The sequence below is a fragment of the Copadichromis virginalis genome, linkage group LG23 (assembly GCF_057382275.1).
Source record: "Copadichromis virginalis isolate Kocher_CV1m ecotype Utaka linkage group LG23, C_Virginalis_male_GT1.1, whole genome shotgun sequence".
Classification (NCBI taxonomy): domain Eukaryota; kingdom Metazoa; phylum Chordata; class Actinopteri; order Cichliformes; family Cichlidae; genus Copadichromis; species Copadichromis virginalis.
Genome location: NC_140639.1, coordinates 50,856,341 through 50,878,639, shown reverse-complemented (window position 1 = coordinate 50,878,639; position 22,299 = coordinate 50,856,341). Strand labels below are relative to the sequence as shown.

General features: G+C 45.8%; 1 protein-coding gene across 3 annotated transcripts in view; it reads left to right on the top strand.

The window, feature by feature from the left end:
• The window catches only part of LOC146682102 (histone deacetylase 4-like), an 83,846-nt gene that overhangs the window by 11,654 nt on the left and 49,893 nt on the right, over positions 1-22,299 (top strand). Inside the window, exons 2-3 of one of the 3 annotated variants that reach the window (XM_085449499.1) lie at positions 10,447-10,515; positions 19,690-20,006. In XM_085449499.1, coding sequence (XP_085305625.1) covers positions 10,447-10,515; positions 19,690-20,006 — 386 coding nt within the window. Of the gene's footprint in view, positions 1-10,179; positions 10,516-16,316; positions 16,362-19,689; positions 20,007-22,299 lie in introns of those variants that run through there. The other 2 variants (XM_085449498.1, XM_085449500.1) reach the window with 2 other exon arrangements.

Below are 22,299 nucleotides of genomic sequence, written 5' to 3'. Positions count from 1 at the left end.
TATCAAGCGCTGCAGCTCCGTAGCTTACCAAAGTCGTACTCAAACATTTTTGACAGATTGCTGAGCGCCGTGTTCCACATAAAATCGGTTCGCGGCCATCAAGCACAACCAGAATTCATACATAAGGCGCGCTGTCAACTTTTGAGAGAATGAAAGGATTTTAGGGTTAGCGCTGTTAGCTCGTTAGCATGTTTAGCTCGTTAACACGTTGACGCCGTCCAGCCCCACGCATGGGGCGATGCGCAGTAACTCGTTAACGGAGATTTGCCGTGTCCATCTTGTCGCTGCCTGCACGTGAAGCGATGGGGGAGGAGGGGGAGTTGTCTTCAGTGAAGGCGAGGCGGAGTAACGTTGCGTAGAGACAAAAGTAGACGAAAGAGAGGCAAACTTGCGGCTCCACAACTATAATTATAACGTAACATAGACTATATCGATATAAAGGATATGGTCACATCTTATATCTCGTATAAAAAAAAATCGATATGTTTTAAAAACTCGATATATCGTCCAGCTCTAACCGTGTCTATTTCTATCCAGGTTTAGTTTTACTGATTTGGCAGTGGAATCATTGATGGTACTTTTCTGTGTTCATGATTAAATCAATTTCGTCAGGATCCCCAACACTGACTGAAATGTGGCGCCAAACCCTGCCAGAGCATCCATTGTGATGACTTGAGATACATATTTACATTGACATGAACCAGAGACCAAATTTGGGTTCATCACTCCATCAGACCTGTTGCCACTTGTTGTCAGTCCAGTTCTTCTGTAATCTGACACACTTCATTCTTTTCTGTGTTTTCCTCTCTAAAGAATGGCTTGTTGACAGCCACCCTTCCACTGAGGCCATTTCTGATGAAGCTTCAGTGAACAGTAGATGGATCAGCTGAAGGTTCAGATATATCTCTTAGGTCCTGCGCCAGGTGTTTGCTAGACTTTTTCCTATTTCTTAACGACATGACTTCTCTAGGTAGTTGTACATCTTCCATTTGTCCAATTTCCTCAGATTGTTTGAGGACACTCTGCAAATTGTGCTGAGATATGGCAACTCTTTGGGTGCCAACTCTTTGGAAATCACCTTGTGTTTGCAAAATACTATTTTATGCCTGTCAAACTGTGTTAAGTCTGGATTGTACTCAGACGAGGACAACTGGAGAACCGGCAGTCAAATAGTTGTCCCCGTTACACTTCTTTGAAGTTGTTTATTTGTAAAAAATGTTTGGAATCATGTATGATTTTCGTTCCACTTCTCACGTGTGCACCACTTTGTGTTGGTCTTTCACCTGGAATTCCAATAACATTGATTCATGTTTGTGGCTGTAATGTGACAAAATGTGGGAAAGTTCAAGGGGGCCGAATACTTTTGCATCCACTGTAGTTGCTGTAATGTGAATTCTCTGCAATGAGTCTGCGCGAGCACAAAAAATTAGGCAGGTCTGTGCGGACCCTTGCGCTCACTGTCCAATGCCGAAAGTTATGTCACAGGGACACAAGCAGACTTGTGGATGCCAAACGTATAAAAACTGGTTCATCCCGTGGGTTAGGTGGCTATGCTTGAATGATTCATAGGTCAGTGTTAAGTGGCTGAGAACTATTGCTCAAGAGCGCTTTGCATTTTGCTTCCCAGGAGCCACACTCTCTTTTATCTTTGGGGTTTTTTTTGGGGGGGGGTGGTTATGTGGGATGGCTGAAGATGTTTGCTGTGCAGTGCAGTGGGTATCGAATCCATATAGAAGTGAGTCATCCTTGTTGTGCTGTAATAAGTGAAAGGCAGCAGGTTAATGAGGGCAAATATAATGGATAAACATGGTTATTCAAACACGGGGACTTCAAATTAAATTGCCTTGTGTAGCTAGAAACTAGGGCTGTGCGAGATGGCCTAAAATCCATATCACGGTATAATTTGAAGCATGAGCGGTAACAGTATATATCGCAATATCTTCTTTTCTTCTGTATAACATTTTTTACACACTATAGGGCACACTTAAAATCCTTTAAGTTTCTGAAACATCGACAGTGTGCCTTATCTATGAATTATGGTTGTGCTTACTGACCTCGAACCGATTTTACGTAGCACACGGCGTGCAGCAATATGTCAAATGTTTTAGTACGACTTTGGTAAGCTATGAATGCGCACTGCTAGGTGCATTGTCGGAGCATTACGGCTACCGTAGTCAGGAGCCTCGCGGAGTAATCTGGGTCCTAAACCAGTGTTGCCAACTTAGCGACTTTGTCGCTATATTTAGTGAGTTTTCAGACCCCTTAGCGATTTTTTTTTTTTTCTTTTCTGAAAAGCGACTAGCGACAAATCTGGCGACTTTTTCTGGTGTTACTGGAGACTTATTTATGACGACTTTTTGACATGAAGGCGCGTATCGCTCTTACTCTCAACAAGCAGCGGTGCTGCCGTGGGCACCGCACCCGTGCCAAAGCGCTCACGGGCGGAGGATAGTCCTCCCCCCGCTGCTATCAGGGCAGCAGATGTTCACGGCTGTGCGTCCAAACTGCAAATGAATCGCGCATGAGCGAAGCCGCTGCTCCCGCACTGACTGTAACGCAGTCAGTTCTTCTTTTACTCGTACGCTGTTTTGTGGATCACAAGGTTTAAAACTACTTATAAACACACACACAAAGCAACTCCACCAGAGCGCCTATTTTGGGTCACTTTTGCCGGTCCAAGTGTGAGGGACCAAGCAGCCAAAGCAAAGAGGACACAGGCGAAAAAGTGTCTTCAAAAAGGTTTTTCTTTATTTTAACCCTCAAAGTCCAAAACTAACAACATTCAAAACCATTCTTAGCAGGCCCATAAAAGAGGTCAACTAAATATAACTCTACGAAAAGTAATTTCCAGAAACTTAAACAAAACAAAGTGAGACACAACTCACAAACTGACCTAATTACAAAGACACATGAGAGTAGCTTTTATAATGATTTGGCCAAACCATTTACACACAATAGGGGGAAAATAAAAACACACACTAATATTAACTAAGCACAGAATAACCTAACTAAACCTAAAACACCCCTGCTCCTGGTAAGCCCATGGTTAGTTCTGCTGAGCAGGCATTTTGTTCCCAAAGTCCTCGGCCACGCCTTTTGCCCAGACAGGAAACAGCCACCGCCCAAACCCAGGTAACTCAAAGAAAGAGAAACACACAATGTTACTATGTGCGCGCCTCATAATACCAGTGTTAGGTTTAACCAAATGATTAATGAAGAAAACTGCAAAGCAAACTAATAAAGTAAAAAGTGGACTAATTTACCCCTGTGTGGCTGATGCATCACACCAAGCCCGGGTAAAGGAGCAGGGTTGGAACAAAAAACCAAAACAAACCAAAAAAGCCAAAAGCAATAATCACTAAAAGAAATTAAATTTGTAGTTCTAAATAAATTCTAACTGCATTTAGGAAGTTTTTTACTGTCTCTTCCACGATGTTATTTCTCTCTCCCACAGCGTAGGTTACAATTACATTAGCATTACCAATTATGCAAATTAGGCGATGACGTCATTTGGCGACTTGCAGGACAGCCAATAGCGATTTTCCTTACTGAGGAGTGGGCAACACTGTCCTAAACTCCGTCTGCTTCAGGTCCCAAAGTCAAACGAACACTGCAGCATCACCGAGAGTTAAAAACTGTCTAAATTCTTTCATCTGCAATAAAACGATCAGCGTTGCTGCTTTACCAGGTGTAACAATTAAGTTTAACATCCATGAAAACAGGATTTATTAAATTAAACAGTTAGAAGTTAGCAGGAAGCTAGCTCGCTAGTTTCCACCTAAACATGGTCTTCACAAGGTTTACATTGCACCACTTTGTCTTAGTTTAAGAGTTCTGCTCCAGACCCTCGTCGTGTGTTTACTATCACCTTTACTATCAGGCCTGTGGGGAATTTTCGCAGGTATGCCGTGGGACCTCTGCTGACGTCAAGCATAGACAGACACGCACATGCATTTACCCGTGGGTGCAGGGTTTTCCCCCCTCATGCTGCTTGTGGTAAATCTGACTCAAGAGACCCAAACCACTGTAACTTGCTGTACAGTACAAGTGTGTATCCATGCAGTTTTCACTGACATCACCTTCCCAGGGGTCCATCACACACTTGCATCCTCAGCATTGCGACTTGTGTTGTCACTGCTTCTCCTCTCGGTCCTATCTAAAGTGCTGAAAAAAATACATCCCCAGACACGTAGCCTCATACTTTCTAGGTAATTGTTGTCGTGACCAAAAACTAATTTTGCAAGTTTATTAAGGCAGGCTTTAATAAAAAACTCAGGCTCCCGCACTGTCGCACTGCTGCTGACAGTCTTGTAGTTTGCCTTATCGCACATGGCAGGGCCAGAAAGGTGATTTATTACCTTTCGTTTTTACTTAAAAATTAAAGCCCCCCCCCTCCCTTTATTTTGACAGGTTGCTGCTCTGAGAAGCATTTACCCTTGCCTTGACAACCACCACAGTACAGGCATGCACACAGATCTCTGGATGGCTATACGTCTATATTATAGATTTGCTTTTTATTACACCTACCAGATACTATTATTGGGGAAGCGGCAGCATAGAGATTTAAGGAATGGGGTTGGGACTGGAAGATCGGTGGCTTGTCCCAACTAGTAAATGGAAAAAGTGAAAAAGAAACCTTTTTCTTTCCTTCATCCTATTACAAGAGAAACTGAGGAAAGTGAAGCACACATAAGTATGACAGTGTTTCCTCACTGGTCCATCAGAGCTGCTACAGTAAAGCTGTATTTGGCTGCTGAGATGCACTGAAATAGAGGAAGCTCATATCAGGAGTTTCAAGTAAAGTGAAAGCCACTTGCAGCAGCTGACCAAAGTTTAAAGGTGTTTCATGCATTAAATGCATTTTTTTCTTCTAACTCTATTTCCCCCTTCTGCTTTCACTGACCTCTGTCCAGCCTCTTTCTCCAAATGCACGCAGTCTCTGCTCAAATCCAGAGGTGAAAGGGTTAAAAGCTTTCACTGCAATGAAGAGGGCCCGGCTTATCCCCGAGTCTATTTTTAGAAGCACACACACAGAAGAGATGTGCACGTGCAAGCACGGCGAACAAACGATCATTATTTTTGGTCTCCCGTGTAGATTCTCCTCGCCGTGATTGAGCGCTTTGTTGCCGTGCGGCTAAAAATGGAGCACGGGGCGAGTGCATGCGTGACACGACCGCTGGCTCTTTTGTGCGGGCGGTCATTGTGCTAGGTGCATGAGCCTCATCGAGGGTAATTTCGAGCCTCATTGTCACGTTTGCCTGGCCGTCCACTTGTGCTGACATGTTGTTTTCTGCCCCTCCGAAACCCAATTACAAAATTGTGGCAGATTGCAAAATGCACTTCAGCAGCGTGTTCCCACAAATGCCGCACCCTCTCTCTCTCTCGCTGAACCCGGTGAACACAGATGAGGCTGCTGCCAGCCAGACGGTTTGTCAGCGCTGTCCTCCCATGCGCCACCAACTTGGCTGAACATGAGAGTCCCATCCCAGGACAAACCCAGGGGGTTTCTTGTGCAGCGTCTGACTCGCCTGGATGCAAAAGGTTCACCGTGTCCTCACCAGCATCCTGCTGCTGCAGCCATGCTTGTCCTCCCTCCAAAATAATAATAACACCTAAAACATGCTATTTATGCAGGATGATGTGTCAGCATATGAGAAAAGCTGCGGTTTTAATTGGTGGCAGGACAAAGACAGCGCAGAGCGAACATGAGCTAATGAAGGGACGCATCTTTTGTCCCCGCGTCTTTTGTCTAGTCCCAGCTGAGAAACGGGATACACTGTGTTCTGCCAGCATGCTGTCAGCGGCAATTACGGTTTACACTGCTGCCTGGGAGCCCAATCCTTGTGCCTTTTGACATGGTGCTCCACAGTGCTTGACACGAAGCACAAATGTCTGGCCAGGGCGTCAAGGAAATACTACGGTTACGCAAGAGGATCAACGCATCATCTTTGTCGGAACTCGAAGCACACGAGCGCTTAAAGAGTCGAGATGTGCGTGCATGGTAGGTGCGGAGCAACTGCGAGCTCTGATGCTGTGGGTGTTTGCTGTTGTAAGGCCCAGCGAGCAAAGCTTTACGGTTGCATCACAAATCTCCTAGCAACCATCATGGCTGCCCATTAAGTAGAGAATATTAAAGATGGACGCAAGATCGCTGTCAGTTGAAATAATTTGCACTTTTCAGGTTTTGTGGGTTAATTCGGGCTAAGGTCTGCTTTTGTTGTCACCAAATAAACGAATAACAGCGCACGCTTTGGAAACTCTTTTTGCCTTCAACAGCCAGCAGGACGATGACGTGCTCGACGAACGCTGGAATCAAGTTACAGAGTTTTAACATATGTTCATAACTTATTGGGAAGCTCTCACTTTTCTGCAAGCTTTCTCGTTTTGTTTTGTTTTGGGTTTTTTTTGTCTCCATAAATGTAAAGTTGAACCATGCAGCTCCATACAACCACACAGCTGCTCTCAAATGATATCGAAAAGCTTATCACTGGCATCAGGAGAATCCCAGTTGATAGGGATTTGTACGGAAGAGGATTAGGGCCACTGAACAAAAGCCTGTGCTTGAGATTTTTGTGTGTGTTTTGTTTCTCACAACTCTGAGAGAAAAGTCAAAATTCTTACCTCGGAATTCTTTGGGGGGTTTTTTCCCCAGAAAGAAAGAATTCTGAGAATAATGTCGGAGAAAAGGTTATTCTCAGAAAAAGTCGGAATTCAGAAAAAAAAGTCTGACTTAGGACTTTTTTCTGAAAATGTCAGAATTCTGAATTTCTGAGAAAAACCTAAGAATTCAAAAACAGAAAAATACGAAGTTTTACTTCTATTTAAAATGTCTTTTTATTTTGGGGGAATATACACCCCATTTTTTAAGATGCTCTAATTGTCTTCCATATTTTCATAAAGCAGTGTTGACTGGATTTTTCGCTGAAGTTGATTTTTAAGTCGATTGCAGCTCTGTTTGTGTCGCTTTGCCTCACTGCACAGTAGATTTAGTATGTATGTTGGGGTGAATCGAGCCATGCTGTTGTAAAACATGTTGCTGAAGTGATGAGGCCTTTCTGTTTTAAAATGCCCCAAAACTTGTATTTATATGATTCAGCATTAATGGTGCCTTCACAGATGTGAAAGGTGCACGTGCATTACTGAACCCCTGAATGCTTTTACTGCTTGGTAAACGCTGAAAAGGCTGCAGATTCAAACATCGTAAAAGTACAGCAAGCAGCAATCCGGCAGCTGTCTTGGTTCCAACCAGGTTGTGTTATGAATGCACATTTGGCGCTCTCATATTTGAGATCATAGTCGAAGGAAGTGGCAAATATCATTATTATGCGCCACAGTCGAAACGGAGTGTGAAAGGGCCAATTTATGGGACCGTTCTTGTACAGTTGTGTGCAGTGGCAACAGGCCCGTTGCCACAACCCTCTGTTGAATGTTGTGGCATTGTTTGCTTTTGGTGCACAGTGAATTCAGGCCTGCACGTACTGAACATGACTTCAAGTATTCAAGATTTTGACTGCTGTGGAAGTCAAATTGGCCTGGGCTATTTGCTATGATGCAAGCAAACCAGTTGTTCTTCACCGTGTGGCGTTGGTGGTTTTCTCTAAATCAGCTGCGTTATCTTAAATGTGCGGCTTTTTTGAACATATCTCACACGTAAGTAAGTCACACGTAAGCCCTTATGGTCTGTGGCAGTTACACAGCAAAACAGCGTTTTGGACACGCGTCTGCAGCGTAATGACCAATTTCCAACTCATTTCTGATTTTTCTGTCACATGTAAGATGTGACCACCTTGTTTTTCCGAGTCTTCCAGCTTGAAACGAAAGGTCAGATGGTTGTTTTCTGACCGTCCGCAGGACGCAAACTTGGCCGGGGCTCACGCAGGGGTCACTCATTCTCTTTTTACCGGGGTCCCTGACGTCAGCCGGTGCCCTTGGGAAGCGAATCTGCGACCCAGAGGAAAAAGCCTCTTCAAGGAGAGGCGTGTTTGATTAATCGTATTGTTCCTGTCGGGTTCACCTTGCTCGCTGGAGTCACCCTGGACAGAGCAGCCAGAACGGAAGTGCGCTGAATGTAATGAGGGCCGGAGCATCCTTCCTCTCTTTCTCAGTCACTGTCTCGCTTTGTAAATGCCACAGCGGCGCAGACAAACGTCTCATTCTCTTTTCTCCGGCATAACAAAGGCCTCTGTCAACATACAGTATGCTCTCGTTGCCAGGACCGGTCAAGTTTGCCTCTTGTCTCTCCTTGGAGATGCGGCGGACGGAGCCCCTTCACCATTTTGCTAAGCTCGTTAGTCCTGCACCCCCCCCCCCCCCCCCCCCACCCATTTATATTCCCTATGACAACATATTTTTGATGCAGCTACGCTAACTTGAGTCGACTAACTCTCTGCCTGAGGGTAGAAGAAGCTATTTATGGCTCCCTGTCTCCCGATTCTTACCCAGTGGAACTGAAGGATGGAAGGATGGAGAGGAATGGAGAAAGGGAGATATGAAGGAGCTACATTGAGGTGTTGGGGGGGGGGCTCTGCTGTGTAACTAGGCTACATTTAAGATTGATGGATCCTGTCGCCAAGGTATAGGGCACTACTTTGGCGGGTTATCGCTTCATTACGTTGCTCTCCGACTGCTGTGTGTCCCACTCTCCCTCTTCAGTGCTCCAGCACACACCTATGCTCCCTCCTCCCCACGTGAGTGTCGGGTATCAACCCTGCGGTTTGGGGCTGAAAGCTTATACGCTTTGTCTAACTAACCACAGACAACGACACGCGCACCCCTCCACCAATTCCCCACACTTAAAAGTCGGAGATGTAAAGCTCCCACCAGCAATTTGTGCAAAAGCAGGGCGTAGAATTACTCCAAGCCACAGGTGTCATGCACAGGCAGATGCACCTCATTTCCATTGCAAAATGCAGCAGCGTGTGTTTCATTTGAATAGGAACGTCAGGGGATATCGGCTCTCACCGATGCGGACGGGTTTGTTTTTGGAGAGGCTTTGACCACCTTGTAATATTTCCTCGCTCTTTACATAAAGTCTGCAGGAGTTTGAATTTGAATGTCACCTGTGTGTGTAGATCTGTTTCAACAGGGCCAAATGTGACACTCAAGCCCACGCCCAAGCCCTCACTTGTTGGGGGGACAGGGTGGTTGAAGGTGGAGGGTTCGGGGGTACTGGTGCATCAATTCGCGCAAGGTGGCGCGAGACGAATGCACGTACATAATCAGCGCAAAACGCATCCCTGCAGCTTCAAGGCTAATTAAGAGCGTGCGTCTGTGTGTATGTGCCCATCTGGTCCAGAGAGAATTCCAGAAATAGATCACGCACAGCGAGACGCTCGCCCGTTTCCCTCTCCTTTTTTTTTCTTTTTGATGCCTCCGGAGGGATTTTACATGGATTTTCATCTCGCGTCCAAAAGGAATAATTGCATATTTGTGCCCCTCAGATGTTTTTGAGCCTTGTGCTCAGGATTTTTAGATGTAAATGTATTTATATACAGATGGCTCAGGTGCTCGTGTTTACTATGAATACACACACATATAGAGGGTGGATGAAGCAGCAGTAGTCGCAGGTTTGTGTGCGGTTGCAATGCATGCACTATTTCAATGTCAGTGTTTTTTTTTTTTCTCGTTTCGCCGTTTCGTTGCTTTTTCCTCCATCTTTCCATCGCCTCATCATCCCTGCTTCCCTCTACCTCTCTCCCCTCTTACCCCCTCCATCCCCTGATGCATCCTCCTCCTCCACCACTACCCTTCTCCGTGGCTCTGCTTTTTATAGCCATGTCTTCCCAGGGCTCGGCAGCTACAAAAGCCTTTTCATGTTGCCACTATAATTACAGCCTACACACACACAGACACACACATGCGCACACATGCACATTAGAGGAGTGTCTTTGTGTCTGTATGCATGTGCGTTGTGTGTGTGTGTGCCTGTGTGTGCTCCTGCATGTGCCGTTACACACAAAAGGGTGAGCTATTTTTACCTCTCTCCCTCCCTCCCTCTCCTCCTCTCCATCGCTCCCCCCACCTCCCCGCCACCACCATCCCCCTCATCCCTCTCTGCCGCCGCTGCTTGCTGCCAGCCACATTTGCTATGCTGAGCACAGGCAGCATCAGTCGAGCCCCAACTCCTCTCCTCTCCTCTCGCACGCCGAACTCGCGCGCCCCTCGGCGTCCCCTCAGAGCTTTTCCAAGCACCCCTGCGGTCGCGAAGACCCTCCGCGCATTCACCACTCGCTTTCTCTCTCCGGCCAATGGAACGCGCTCAGGTGTCGGTACCGTTGCCGCTGCACGCGCCGGCCGCAGCGCAGATGACCTGAAGCCCGCTTGTTTGCACTGTGGCTCTGTTTCTTTTTTTTTCTTTTAAAAAACTGCCCGATTAGGTTTGTCGCTGGAAGCTTGTCTCAATGTTGCGGACCATATTTGAAGCGGAGTGTTCTCTCTCTCCCACAGAGGGAATCCTGGGAAAGGAGCAGCCGCTCGAGGTCCTGAAGACATCGGCGCTCAACCACATCCCAACAGGTTGGACACTCTGGATGTTTGTTTGGGTGCACGTGTATGTGTGTGTGAGCTTCTATAAACCAGAGTGTGTGTGAACAGACGTGATTTCACTATTAACCACATCCTGTGTGACTTTGCATGCGTGTTTGTTTCTCCTGGGATGTCATAAATTGTCGTGCCGTTTGTGAAGTGCCATCACGTCAGAGATGTCTCTGCACTTTGTCCGACTGAAGGTTGACGGTGTTTGACGGGACGACGCCGTACTTCTGTGTTTTATTTACGCTGGTGTCTCAGCGTGCCGTTTGTTTTTCCTTTTTCTTGTTTTTTTTTGCTGAATGACAATCCAGCAGTGTGTTTGCGAGCTCACGTGAAACTACACCAAAACAAACTATTCCACACAGTTTCATCTCCCCCAAACAAATCACACCACTTCCTGTGAACCCCGCCACCCCGAGTATGCTCAAATCGTCAAGTGTTTATTAGCAGCATACAAGCGTGGAGAGTTCATAGCAGCGAGAGGACAGAGGAGAGATGGAGCAGCGCAGAGGGAGGCCAGAGTACAGAAGTGAAAGGGGCACAGATGGAGAGATGAGGTAATCTGAAGGAGAAATGAGTCTGAGGTAATATATGCATAATGCATTATCTAATTCAGTAATGAGGGCGCTTCTAATGCTTCTAACACAGAACAATTTGGATTGTCGTGGTTGAAAAATAGTTACAAAAGAAAACAAATGGCAAAAGGCTGATTCATAAATTTCCTCCCGTGCTGCTCTTTCCACGGCTCTCCCAGAGCAGCGATGAAGAAGTGCTGTAAGCTCGAACAGCCTGTTGCTTCAGGGGAGCAAACAGCAAAGTTTCATCTTTGGTTCGACCCTAAGCGTCTTGGTCTTTCACGGGCTTCACGCGCTCTCTCTGTTGGGGTTGTTTTCTGCGCGCCTTCCGGCTGCGCTGATAAAATATTGAAATCTGCCGGAGTGACTTCATCAGATATTCTCCAAATCTGTTGTCTTGGATACAGAGCGGCTCGGGGCCCTCCGCTTTGGTGTGACCCCGGACCGTTCGGTTCTTTCTCCTGAGAAGCGAGAGCTGCGGGAAATCTTAACATCTACATCGCTGCATCATTAAAGCCACTTTTGTCATGTGATCCTAATGTAACCAGATGCTGGTGGTTGCATCTTAGCACACAGTGCAAAGCTCTGGTCGGTGCACCTGCACGCAGCTGTGCAGGTCCATTTTTTCACCAGCGTTGTGTTTGTTTTGTTTTTTTTTAACCGAATAAATTGCGTTTCCTGCAAATCTGCAGAAGCTCAAAGCAGAGATGTCGTAATTTAGCCGCAGACTCTGGTGCCAGCTTCTTGTTTGTTAGGATGCTGACATATCTTATGTAATGCTAAACCGACTGCTTGGAGGTTTTGAAGTGCTAGTTAGACATATCAGGCACGTTTGAAAAGTGGAATTGAGAAAAAAAGTGGCACTGCTTTCAGACATTCTCTAGTCCAAGGAATAAATTGAAGAATAAAATAGTCGGCAGATCATTCGATCAAAAAATGACATCGCTGCACGGCGTTAGCTTGGCAGGCCTCAAAGTCGAGCTCATCCATAGTCATGTCAGACCAGCTGGTGGTGTGCTGTGCTCTGTTTGGTCAATTTCATGTGAGGTTGACTTTTTAAGTATCTTCACGCTGCCCGTAGCTGCTGGGATCTACAAGCTGCTTTGCAACCCACCTCGCCCCTTGTGTTGGACCCCAGCTCCTCCTTTCACGACCTTTTTTTTTTTTTTGCTACTGATTTGTGTTTAATGGTTCTGCTGCTCTCAACCTCTGGGTTTCCATGTCTGCAGATTGAAGAGGAGTTGCTAAAAATAATATTCAAATTTTTTTATAAATAAAGAAATAAAGTAATGCAAATGGCCGACTTCCTGTTTTACTGCTTTGCTGTCACTTTAAATTGAATGTAGCATTAGAAGTATGAGAACAAATGTTCTCTTGATCTGAAATATGAACAAATCAGCTGATGATATAAAGAATCATCAGCTGATGCCCTAAACAAGGACAACTGACAAATTTGACAACCCCTCCCCCTCCTCCCCCTGCAGAAGTAGATGTAGTTCAAAGAGCGCTCACCTCTCTCTGATAGTGCACACCTACTCTACTGAACGCATCTTTGCGTTGAAGCCCTCACCATCCTCTATTTGTGCGTCATCCCAGATAGCGAGGTCTGACACGCTTAATTTAAAGCCTGGTCGCAAAGGACTTCTGCACGTACCGCACCTCGGCTTCACACGTCGCCCCGCTCTAGATCTCACATGTTGTGTCTCTGCCGTCTCCTTCCTGTTAGCCCGCGGTGCCGCAGACCGCTCTGTGATGTCATTGAGACGGCGACAAGTCGGGGCTTGCATTCAGAAGAGCAGGACTTGCTGCACCTCGACACGTTCCCCAACGCCACGCCTTACCTGTTCCCTTTCCCTACTTTGCCCGAGGTCTGTTTGTGTTTTTTCACTTTTTTCTTTTTTTGGAGGTCGCCGGGCCGTTTCAGAGCCAGTCTTGCTCTGATAGCTCTCACTGAGAGAAAAACTAAAAGAGATGTTCACGCAGCCCGCTCTCAGAGGCCGATAAAGCGACCGCAGCTATTTTCCATCATCAACAGATGTGCTACTTGTTGCCTCTCGTCGCACCCTGCTGCTAAACTCACTGTGAAACCTGTTCTTTGTCTCTTTGCACGGCGCCAGAAAATAAAAAAGAGAGCGACCTCAGTCACATTTTGCTTCTCTAAACAGCTCCGCTCGGCTCTCAGTATGACATCTATTAAGCCTAATGAGTGTGGAGCTCAGCGAGTCAGACCGTGGGATATACGCTGTGCTATCCGAGTCTCAAATCAGAGACGCCAGCACTCTGCATTGTCTGGTATAAATAGATCCGCAATTGGAGCCAGAAGAGTTGTGGAGTGCGCCTGAGGGGTTGTAAACAGATTGTGATTTGTTGCGGAGAGATGGAGGGAAGAAAGGTGGAGAGGAGGGAGGGAGGGAGCTGCTGAGCGGGTAAGGACGCAAAATAGGGCTGCAGGATAGGGGACACAGGGATGGAGGGTAGAGGAACAGCTGACAGGGAAGGTGGCAAAGGGGGACAAAGTTGTTAGATGATAGAGGGAAAAATGTTTAGGTTATGTGCTGTCAGAGAGGTTGTCGTTGATGCTCAGAGATCTTCTGTGTAAACTTCAAGGAAGAAAAAGGGAACAGAGATTTGAGGCTTCAGCCGTCTTTGTCTTTCCTCTCTGAAGCCTGAGCTGATCCAAGAGGAAACAAACTGGAACTGAGCTGGAGTCCTCGCTCCTGTCAAGTCTGATTCAGGTACAGCTGCGCAAGAAGCCTGGAAGTCCCTGCGGTCGCGCAGAGACGGCACGTTTGTTAGTGTTTTGGTTTTGGTGGAAGTGCCCTCATATTATCTTCTATCTGGCCAACATCAGTAAACTGAGGTACGTGTTTGACGTCAGTGCTTGTACACGGAGACGTGCCGATACGAGAGTTTATCTTTTTCTTTTTTTAAGAAGCAGGTCGGTCTCAAAGGATTTTCACTGACTGTGAATGTTTTTGCTTTGTTTTTGTTTTTTTGAAGTATGCCCCTCCTGTGCTCGCGCTTAGTTAAGATCACGTCACGTGTGTTTGACGTGTAAAGGCGAGGCTGCCTTGATGTTCATTCAAGCGAAATAAGATTGTGAATAAACATCTACTGTATGCAGTTTATTGACCTTGACCAATGTAAGTCATTCACATAATAAAGCATCCACAGTAAAGACAGTGTGAGCGAGCAGACTCAGCAGAAGAGAAATCAGTGGTGATGTGAAGATTCTCCATATGCACAGTTTGTCATACATTCATGTTTTTCCATGAAAAGGAGCTTAAAAAAGAACTTAATGTGTTTCCACTTCACACTTTACCTGAAAAACCTTTAAACAGTTACCTCGAGAGCTGTATTGATTTATTGAATTGGTTTGGATATTCACACAAACACAAACATAAGCATTTGTCATTTTTACCTCCAAAAGGTGGTCGCTTGCTCACTAGGCCTGTGTGAGACCTGTAGCACGGATCATCTGGCAAGTTGCTGGGAAAGTTTGTATTTCCTGATCAGTTACAAAAAGTTGCTGATTAATGCTGTAAAATGACTACTAGAGCCCCAGTGCCGCAGGCTTAGAAACTAGTAGTAACCACCGATTTCTATGGAAAACTGTATGTTCAGTGACTGGTTGGCAACTGGTTGCTGGAAGTTGCTGGCAGTCACTAGAGTGAGGTCAGTCACTGTGCTTTGCATGCAAGGCACACACTTGTCTGGAAACTACCGGTGACGAGGGTAATCTGTTAGCGCCTAAAACAAAAAAGAACAGTTTCACTGTAGCAACCTGTCATAGATTACTCCGTTTTCCCTCATGAGGTCTTCGGCTGGTGTCAGCATTTGATTTCACAGCAACTTCCAGAAATCTCCAGCAACCAACTCTGGGCCTGTGTGATTGGGGCCCAACGTGTCAGTAGTTTCCCTCCCAGTTAGCCTGTTTACATTTATGCACTGAGCTGCTGCACTTAACTTTTACCAAGTTTGTGCGTCCCGTAGACGCTTTTGTTATAACGCAATGAAACCTCTGCAGCCAGAGCAGCAGGATGACATGTGTGCAAATATTATTGTATCATTTAAACGTTTAACCTACCTCTAAATATACTTTAAATACTTTTTACAAGCATATATTTTATAGTTTACGGTCATTAAATGTCATAAGATGGACTTTTTCTTGTTGACTTTGTCAACCTGTTTGGTCACAAAATGCCTAATAAAAAGTAGCTGTTACTGTTCAGAGCTCAGCTAAACGTTCAGGCTGTAAATGTAAAACTCGCCTGTAGGACAGGAAGCTGTAAATACCAAATTCACATCTCTTCTATTGACAGTTATTTTTAGTTTAGTAGAGCAGTTTGCATGAAGGACAAACACTGTGCTCGCTGAGAGCCAGGTAGTCATCAGAGCAATGTTGCAGTAGAGAGCTCACGTGCACCTCCAGCTGTTCTTCTGAACAGAATTTCAAAATAAAATGAAGATGCTGGGATTTTTTTTAAAAAAAAGCCACTTTAGATTCATCTGAGTTGGTCGAGATATAATTGATTGAAGTGTTTAACATTAATCCCAAATTTAACTACGATCCTGCAGCATTAATACGTCTGGGATCCTCACTCTGTTCACCTGAAACCATTTTGCGGTTTTATTTGTTTGGGAAATGTAGGCAAATTCCAGGCTGGGAATACGAGCTCACAGCATTAAAACCGCAAGGGGGGGGGGGATAGTTATTACAAGTAAAAGGGGGAGGGAGGGGGCGGATGAGGAAAAAAAGGCATGCGAGCCGGTTCAGATGGGACGGCCCGCCGAGTGAGCGCGAGAGGGGGGAAGAGACATCGGTGTCTGCAAGCGAGCATGGAGGGTTTTCCTTGGCCTTAGAAGTAAAGAGAGCAGAGAGGGTATGGGAGGAGAGAGAGTGTGTGTGTGTGTGTGTGTGTGTGACGCTGGTTCCTGGAAAAGCAGAGGGCTGCAGAATAAACAGGCTGCATGCCTGAGACTGCCCTGTGATGTCACCACTGGGCAAACGAGGGACGAGGGGAGGAGAGAGAAAGGAGCAGAGAGAGAGAGAGAGAGACGCCCATCAGGTTAAAACAGGAGGCGGGGGGGCGAATGCCGAGCCAAAAGTGACAGAGGCTGAGCTGGAAAAGACAAGTCAGATGTGCAGGACGTACCATCCTTCCTTGTAACGGCCCTAAAGGAAGAAGAAGGAAGAGGGGAGGAGGAAAAACAAGGAGGAGAGGACGAAGAGGAGGAGGAGGAGAGCACTGATGGGTGCGTTTAACGGCCGCTCTGATTCACACCTTTCTCTCGTCTTTTCTGCATCATCTTCTCCTTTTGTGCGGCTCGCAATTAGCGCCGGTGCCTGAGATGTGAGGTGTGTTTGTGCGTGACCATCAGCGAGAGAGTGTGTGTGAGGCTTGTGTGTGTTTTCTTGTGGCAGAAGAACACAATGTTCGGGGAGAGAGTGTGTTTATGAGTTATGGATTTGCATTAGGAGCCGCGGCACTTTGATAAGTGTCGTTTTCAGCCGTAAACACATCTCCGGTGTGCTTTCCCCACTCCTCTCTTAGCACTTGCTATAGCTAATATTAGATGAGGAAAAAAATGAATGAAAAACGAAGAAATAGGCCTTATTCCAACCAGGACGTCAGATTGCAGGCCTGAAAGCGCAGCACGGAGTGCTTTTTAACCTTCAGCTAGCAGAGGACTGTGAAGTAGCTCGTTCAGACGCAGGAAAAATGATGACTGAAGAGCAAGAAAAGCAACTTTTCAAAGCAGAAGAGGCCAACGCTCTCAGTCTGTGGCAGCCTGCTGAAAGAATTATGCTGATAAGCTTTTGATAACTTTAGTTCTGTACAGGTTAAACTCGCGCCTCAGTTCTTCAAAGGGTGTGATAAGATCGTGAATCTTTTCAGGACCTTTGGAGGTCCAGAGTTTAAATACAGCATGTGCATTTAACTGCTTGGTCCTATACTGTTGGACTGTTGTGTGGAGCAGTTTCTCTTTTAAATAGTTGTGAGTGATTTTTACAGCTCCTGCAATGTGTCACAAAGAAGTTTGATGTTATTCATTACATGAACAGGTAGAGACATTCATCTATCCGTCAGCTGCTTTAAGGCCTTTAGACGCGTAACATTTGATCATTTTGCATGTAAAACAGTTTTTTTGGACTCACTAATGCAGAGGTTCACAACCACGAATTTGATACGTTTAGTTTTTCAGATTTTTCTGATCCAAATGAGCAGATTCGACCAATAAGACCTCTGCATTTGGCAACAAGCGTGTTTGTAGCTCAAAAGTGCTGAAAATAAAATCATATGGAAAAAGTCAAATAATACTATTTTACCTCAGGCACACAGCTAGACACTCGTCAGATGTGCTCACTACCTGACGCCCTTTATGATACAGCTTCAACCGCTGGGTCAGGTTCTCTCTGCTTCTGCTTTTGGATGAACGCAGAATCGCTGGTTCCTCGTTTTTATGTTAAGAAACATCAGGAGGGAACACGCCTGTATTTCGTGTAGTTTGTAAATCTCATGGAAATCTTCCATCAAGCCTTCACAATTACGGCTGACAGCGGTATGGGAGTTTCACTACAACCTCAGCAGCCGGTTCCTTCTTTAAAAAGCAAAACCCAAAGTTTTCCATGCGTTTCATTTATCTTTAGATCGGACTGCTTCTCCGTCTTTGCTCTGCACAGTGATTCACGGCTGTGGGAGTTCGTCTGTCTTAAACGAGCTCACCTCGCTCCTTCCCTCCTCGCCTGCTGGTCGGTTTCCAGATTGTAACCATCGTCGCTTCTAACATGAGCAAAGGGCCAGAGAGGAGCCAAAACTCAGGGCGTTGCTCCATTTTTAATTAAATATTGGGTACCTTGTTAAGCAGATTCACAAATGGAAAAGGAAATGAAAGAACAAAAAATCCAACCATGTAGGTTCTTTTCTTGGAAGGAAAGCAATAGCCGGCTAAAAAAACAAAAGACATTTCCCAGTCATGAGATCCCTCTCATGACTGGGAAATGTCAAACCTCATGTCCTGCAGGGTTGAAACAAATCAACCAGCGCGGACTACTGACTCATACGTTGTGTTGTTGTTTTTTAAAATCCCCCACATGACGACAAGTCCTTAAGGAGCCGCTGGGTGTTGCTGCCCTGTTCTCCTATGGCATGGATGGCGGCAACCATGTGGATGTGTTTCACCCCGGCACACGGAAAACACCGGCAAGAAGGCGGCAAGCCGAGTCGTTTGAGATGTGCGGTTACACTGGAGGACGTTCAGAAGTTTTTTCTGTGGTCTGTCTGCAATCCATTGCAAGGATCTTCCATAAGAGGCTTTTTACACGTCTCTGTGATGCAGCGAGAGTGCGTCTGTGCTGGAGCCTGGAACAAACTGGAAATGTTTCAGAGGTTTGTCTGAGGAAAACAAAGATGTGATCAGTTTGTGGCTGTTTGAAAGGTCGAGCACGAATACGATATCCTCAAAAAAAAAAGAGTGTAAATCTGCCGCTGTGTGTTTTCTATGAGCAGACCTGGCTCTGAACCCTCCTATTAAGTGTGCCGCTGATGGCGTGTTTGCATCTTTATTAACACAAAGTATCTCTGGCTCTCGCTGCACTCTCTGCAAACATGTAGGTAAATAATCAGCCAATCGACTCCTATTTATTCAGATTAAATGGGGAGGAAGCTGCCTGATTGGAGGGCTTCCTGGGCAGTGATTTGTGCGCAGCCGGGCTCCAGGTCAATGCGATCTTTGTGGGAAGACGCCGGGCTTCTGCAATTACACACGAAACCGGATTGTTTGGCTTTCCTTGTATATACAAAAGAGACGAGGGGACAAAAGGGCGCTATTTTTATGAAAGCTTTATTTAACACTTTCTCTCAGGGATCAGAGGTCAGGGGTTACTGTTGGAAAACATTCCTGGAAGTGGTATAAGCAGGAAAAAGCAACATATATGTGGCTATTAAGGTGATTTATTATCAGGGGAAATCCTTCGACCTTACATTGCATGTTCACTTGAGGCCGGATTTTGAAATAAAGGCGAGCAGATACGCAGGTATGCTTCCGTCCTAAAACTGCACAGCTGCTGGGGAGCGTGAAACCGCAGAGCTTCGAGTGACTTTTCAGGTGCTTTTCAGGCAGGTAGAAACACAGAACAACAGTTAGCAGGGCTTTGATTTAATCCCATTCATCCACGCAACCTTGCAGCTTTAAGTGCTCGAGAACAGGATCAATGTGACACATGTGAACATGTTACAGAGAGCCGTTGGGATCCACTCTCCTTTTTCCTATTTTCTGCTGCTGGGTGTCAATAGACTTTTATTAATTGCTTTCACGTGATAGTGGGCCCAATCTGTACGTTTCTAAGCTTTACTTTGCTGCTTGTGATGCTGCTAAAAATACACGAGGAGCTGATGCTCGCTGAGTGTCTGGAGAGGCTTTCGGTTAGAAAATACGTCCTTGAATGTTTTAATAATCTGTGGTGAGATGATGGTGATGATAATGTTGGCAGCTTGCTTTGCTGTGAGGTGTCACCACCTGTCAGGAGCAAACTAAAAAAGCAGATGCCTTTCTTCTTCTCTCCCGTCATCTTCCCTTGCAGTCGACATCAACTCTGCGCTGCCCCTTCGTCTCCCGCCGGCCGCCATCCCCATGGATCTGCGCGTGGACCATCACCAGCAGCAGCAGCAGGTGTCCTCGCTCTCCCCGCCCGCCCAGCAGTCGCCCGGCCAGCCCGGCGGCGGAAGCGGTGGCGGCAGCGTGGTGGCGGCATCGGTGCACGAGCAGCAGCTGCAGGCTGAGCTGCTGGCCCTGAAACAGAAGCAGCAGATCCAGCGGCAGATCCTCATCGCAGAGTTCCAGAGGCAGCACGAGCAGCTGTCCCGCCAGCATGAGGCCCAGCTGCAGGAGCACATTCAGGTACGGCCGCGTGTTTGTCAATGAATGAAGTTCAAGTGCTGGAAAAAAAGGAGGCATTCAAAACAAATCTGAAAAATTTGGCCCACGTTTTCCAGAAATGGCACTAGCAGTCCTTAAAGCTGCAGTTTCACAGCAGCCAAAAGAAGAGCAGTTAAAGCTGTGACGGCCCGGCAGGATTATTTGGACGTGATTGCACAGTGATTCCACCAATCACAGCTAGTTCACCTGTGAGTCCGTCTGTGAACAAAGGAAGGGCTGCTAACAATGCTGGAAGAAAATGTTTTTCTAGACTTGACAAGGAACACGCTAAAATCCAGTAGGAGGCTTCCTGTGCCGCCTGTTCAGAACATTTCAACTTAAAAGCAGCGCGTTCACCCCTCCAACCCTGTTCTGATCCGGTTCGGAAATGATTGAAATCCACCCTCAGTAGTAGGCACGCTCCATGATTCAGGAGCTTGTAGACAAACCTTTTTTTTCTGCATGACTTTATCAGTCTGGGGGAATTTTTTCACAGTCTTAGTCTGTTTTAGTCTGCTTCCATTTACTGTGGGTTGCAGCCACTCGTTTATGCACAGCTCTTAATGTCTGACCGCAGTATTTCAGTCGGTTTGAGGTCTGGACTTTGACTTTTTCATTCTTTGTTTTGCAGATTTGTTGTTCAGTTCAGTTCAACTTTATTTATACAGGGCCGAATCACAACAAGAGTCGTAAAAGCGCTTTAGATAGGCACAACTTTCTAGAAGCAAATAATACACACAGCCTTATTTGTGTTGCATCACCTTTATCAAGTACTCCCACTCGAACTAGTTCACTTCAGTTTTATTTATATAGCACCAAATCACATGAGTCGCCTTGAGGCACTTTATAATGTAAAGTAAAGACAGAGAAACCCCAACAATCAGACCCTCCCCTATGAGCAACCACTTGGAGACGGTGGGGACGAAAAGCTCCCTTTTAACAGGAAGAAGCCTCAGGCAGAATCAGACTAGTTGTGGTTGAGAGGAGACATGCTGTGGAAAAGAGCCAGAGATTAATCATAACTAATGACCAAATACAGAGAGGTGTATAAGCACAGAAACACTCAGTGCATCATGGGAAGCGTCCAGCAGCTTAGATCAATTGTAGGATAACTAAGGGAGGATTCAGGGTCACCTGATCCAGCCCTAACTATATGATTTATCATATCTGCCTCCTGAATCCAAACTGGGAGCTGGTTCCACAGATGGACCTGAAAGCTGCAGGCTCTGCCTCCCATTCTACTTTTAAATATTCAACACTTGGCTTTAAAAGCAGCAGAGTATTGAAAACAGACAGACAACAGCCTCTTCTGGTCCACAGCTCAACAGATCAGCATTAGACCTGGTCGCGGTCTTTCCGGAGGACTGCACACTAGGGCTGCCACAAACGATTATTTTGATAGTCGACCAGTCACCGATTATTTTTGCGATTAGTCGACTAATCAGATCATCATCCATTGGACGTAAAACTACAGCTTATTGCACCAGCAGCATCTGCTCTTATATAACTATCATTAGCTTACAGCTTTAAGTGTTTAAGGTCTGTGCTAACTAAAAATAAAGACAAGATGATAGTTTATTACATTTTAATGAAATTTGCAGATTGTTTCGGTGAAGTTTAATAAACTCCTTGCTATCTAAAATATAACAGGACACAGGAGTAAATTCTGGAGCATCTCACACTTCTGATAATCAGCTGTCTGCTTGATGTTTATTCAGCTGTGCAAAAACTATAACTTTAATCTCAGCCAAACCGATTTACTCAGGAACAAATAAAATACTAAAAAAAAAAGCCAAACAATAACATTTTAAGTTATCTAAGTGACTCATATATATTTAACCTGAGTAGCGAAAGACGGCGGTGGGTTTGAAAACGATTTGCGGGGAGTCCGGTGTTCTCACGGCGCTAGTGACCTAGCCCCCGGCTCGCTAACGAGCTAGTGGGTAACAGATGTCTCCGAAAACGTCGGAGCGCTTTTGAAAATATGTGGTGTCCTGATAAACTGAGCAGATATTTGAGGTTTACACAGCTACATTCTCGCCTGAAAATATGTTAAACGTTTATTTTGTGACCCAGAAAGAATAATAAGAGTAACATTAAAACTAACTAGCTGCCGCCATTGTTGGAAACTGCGCTGGGCCGCGCTATGAATTCTGGGACACAGCTGCTTCTTCTTCTTCTTCTTCTTCGGGGTTTAACGGTAGCTGACATCCTTGTACATGCAATGCTGCCATCTTCTGTTTCAGTCCGTTATTACACTCTTAAATCCTGCTAC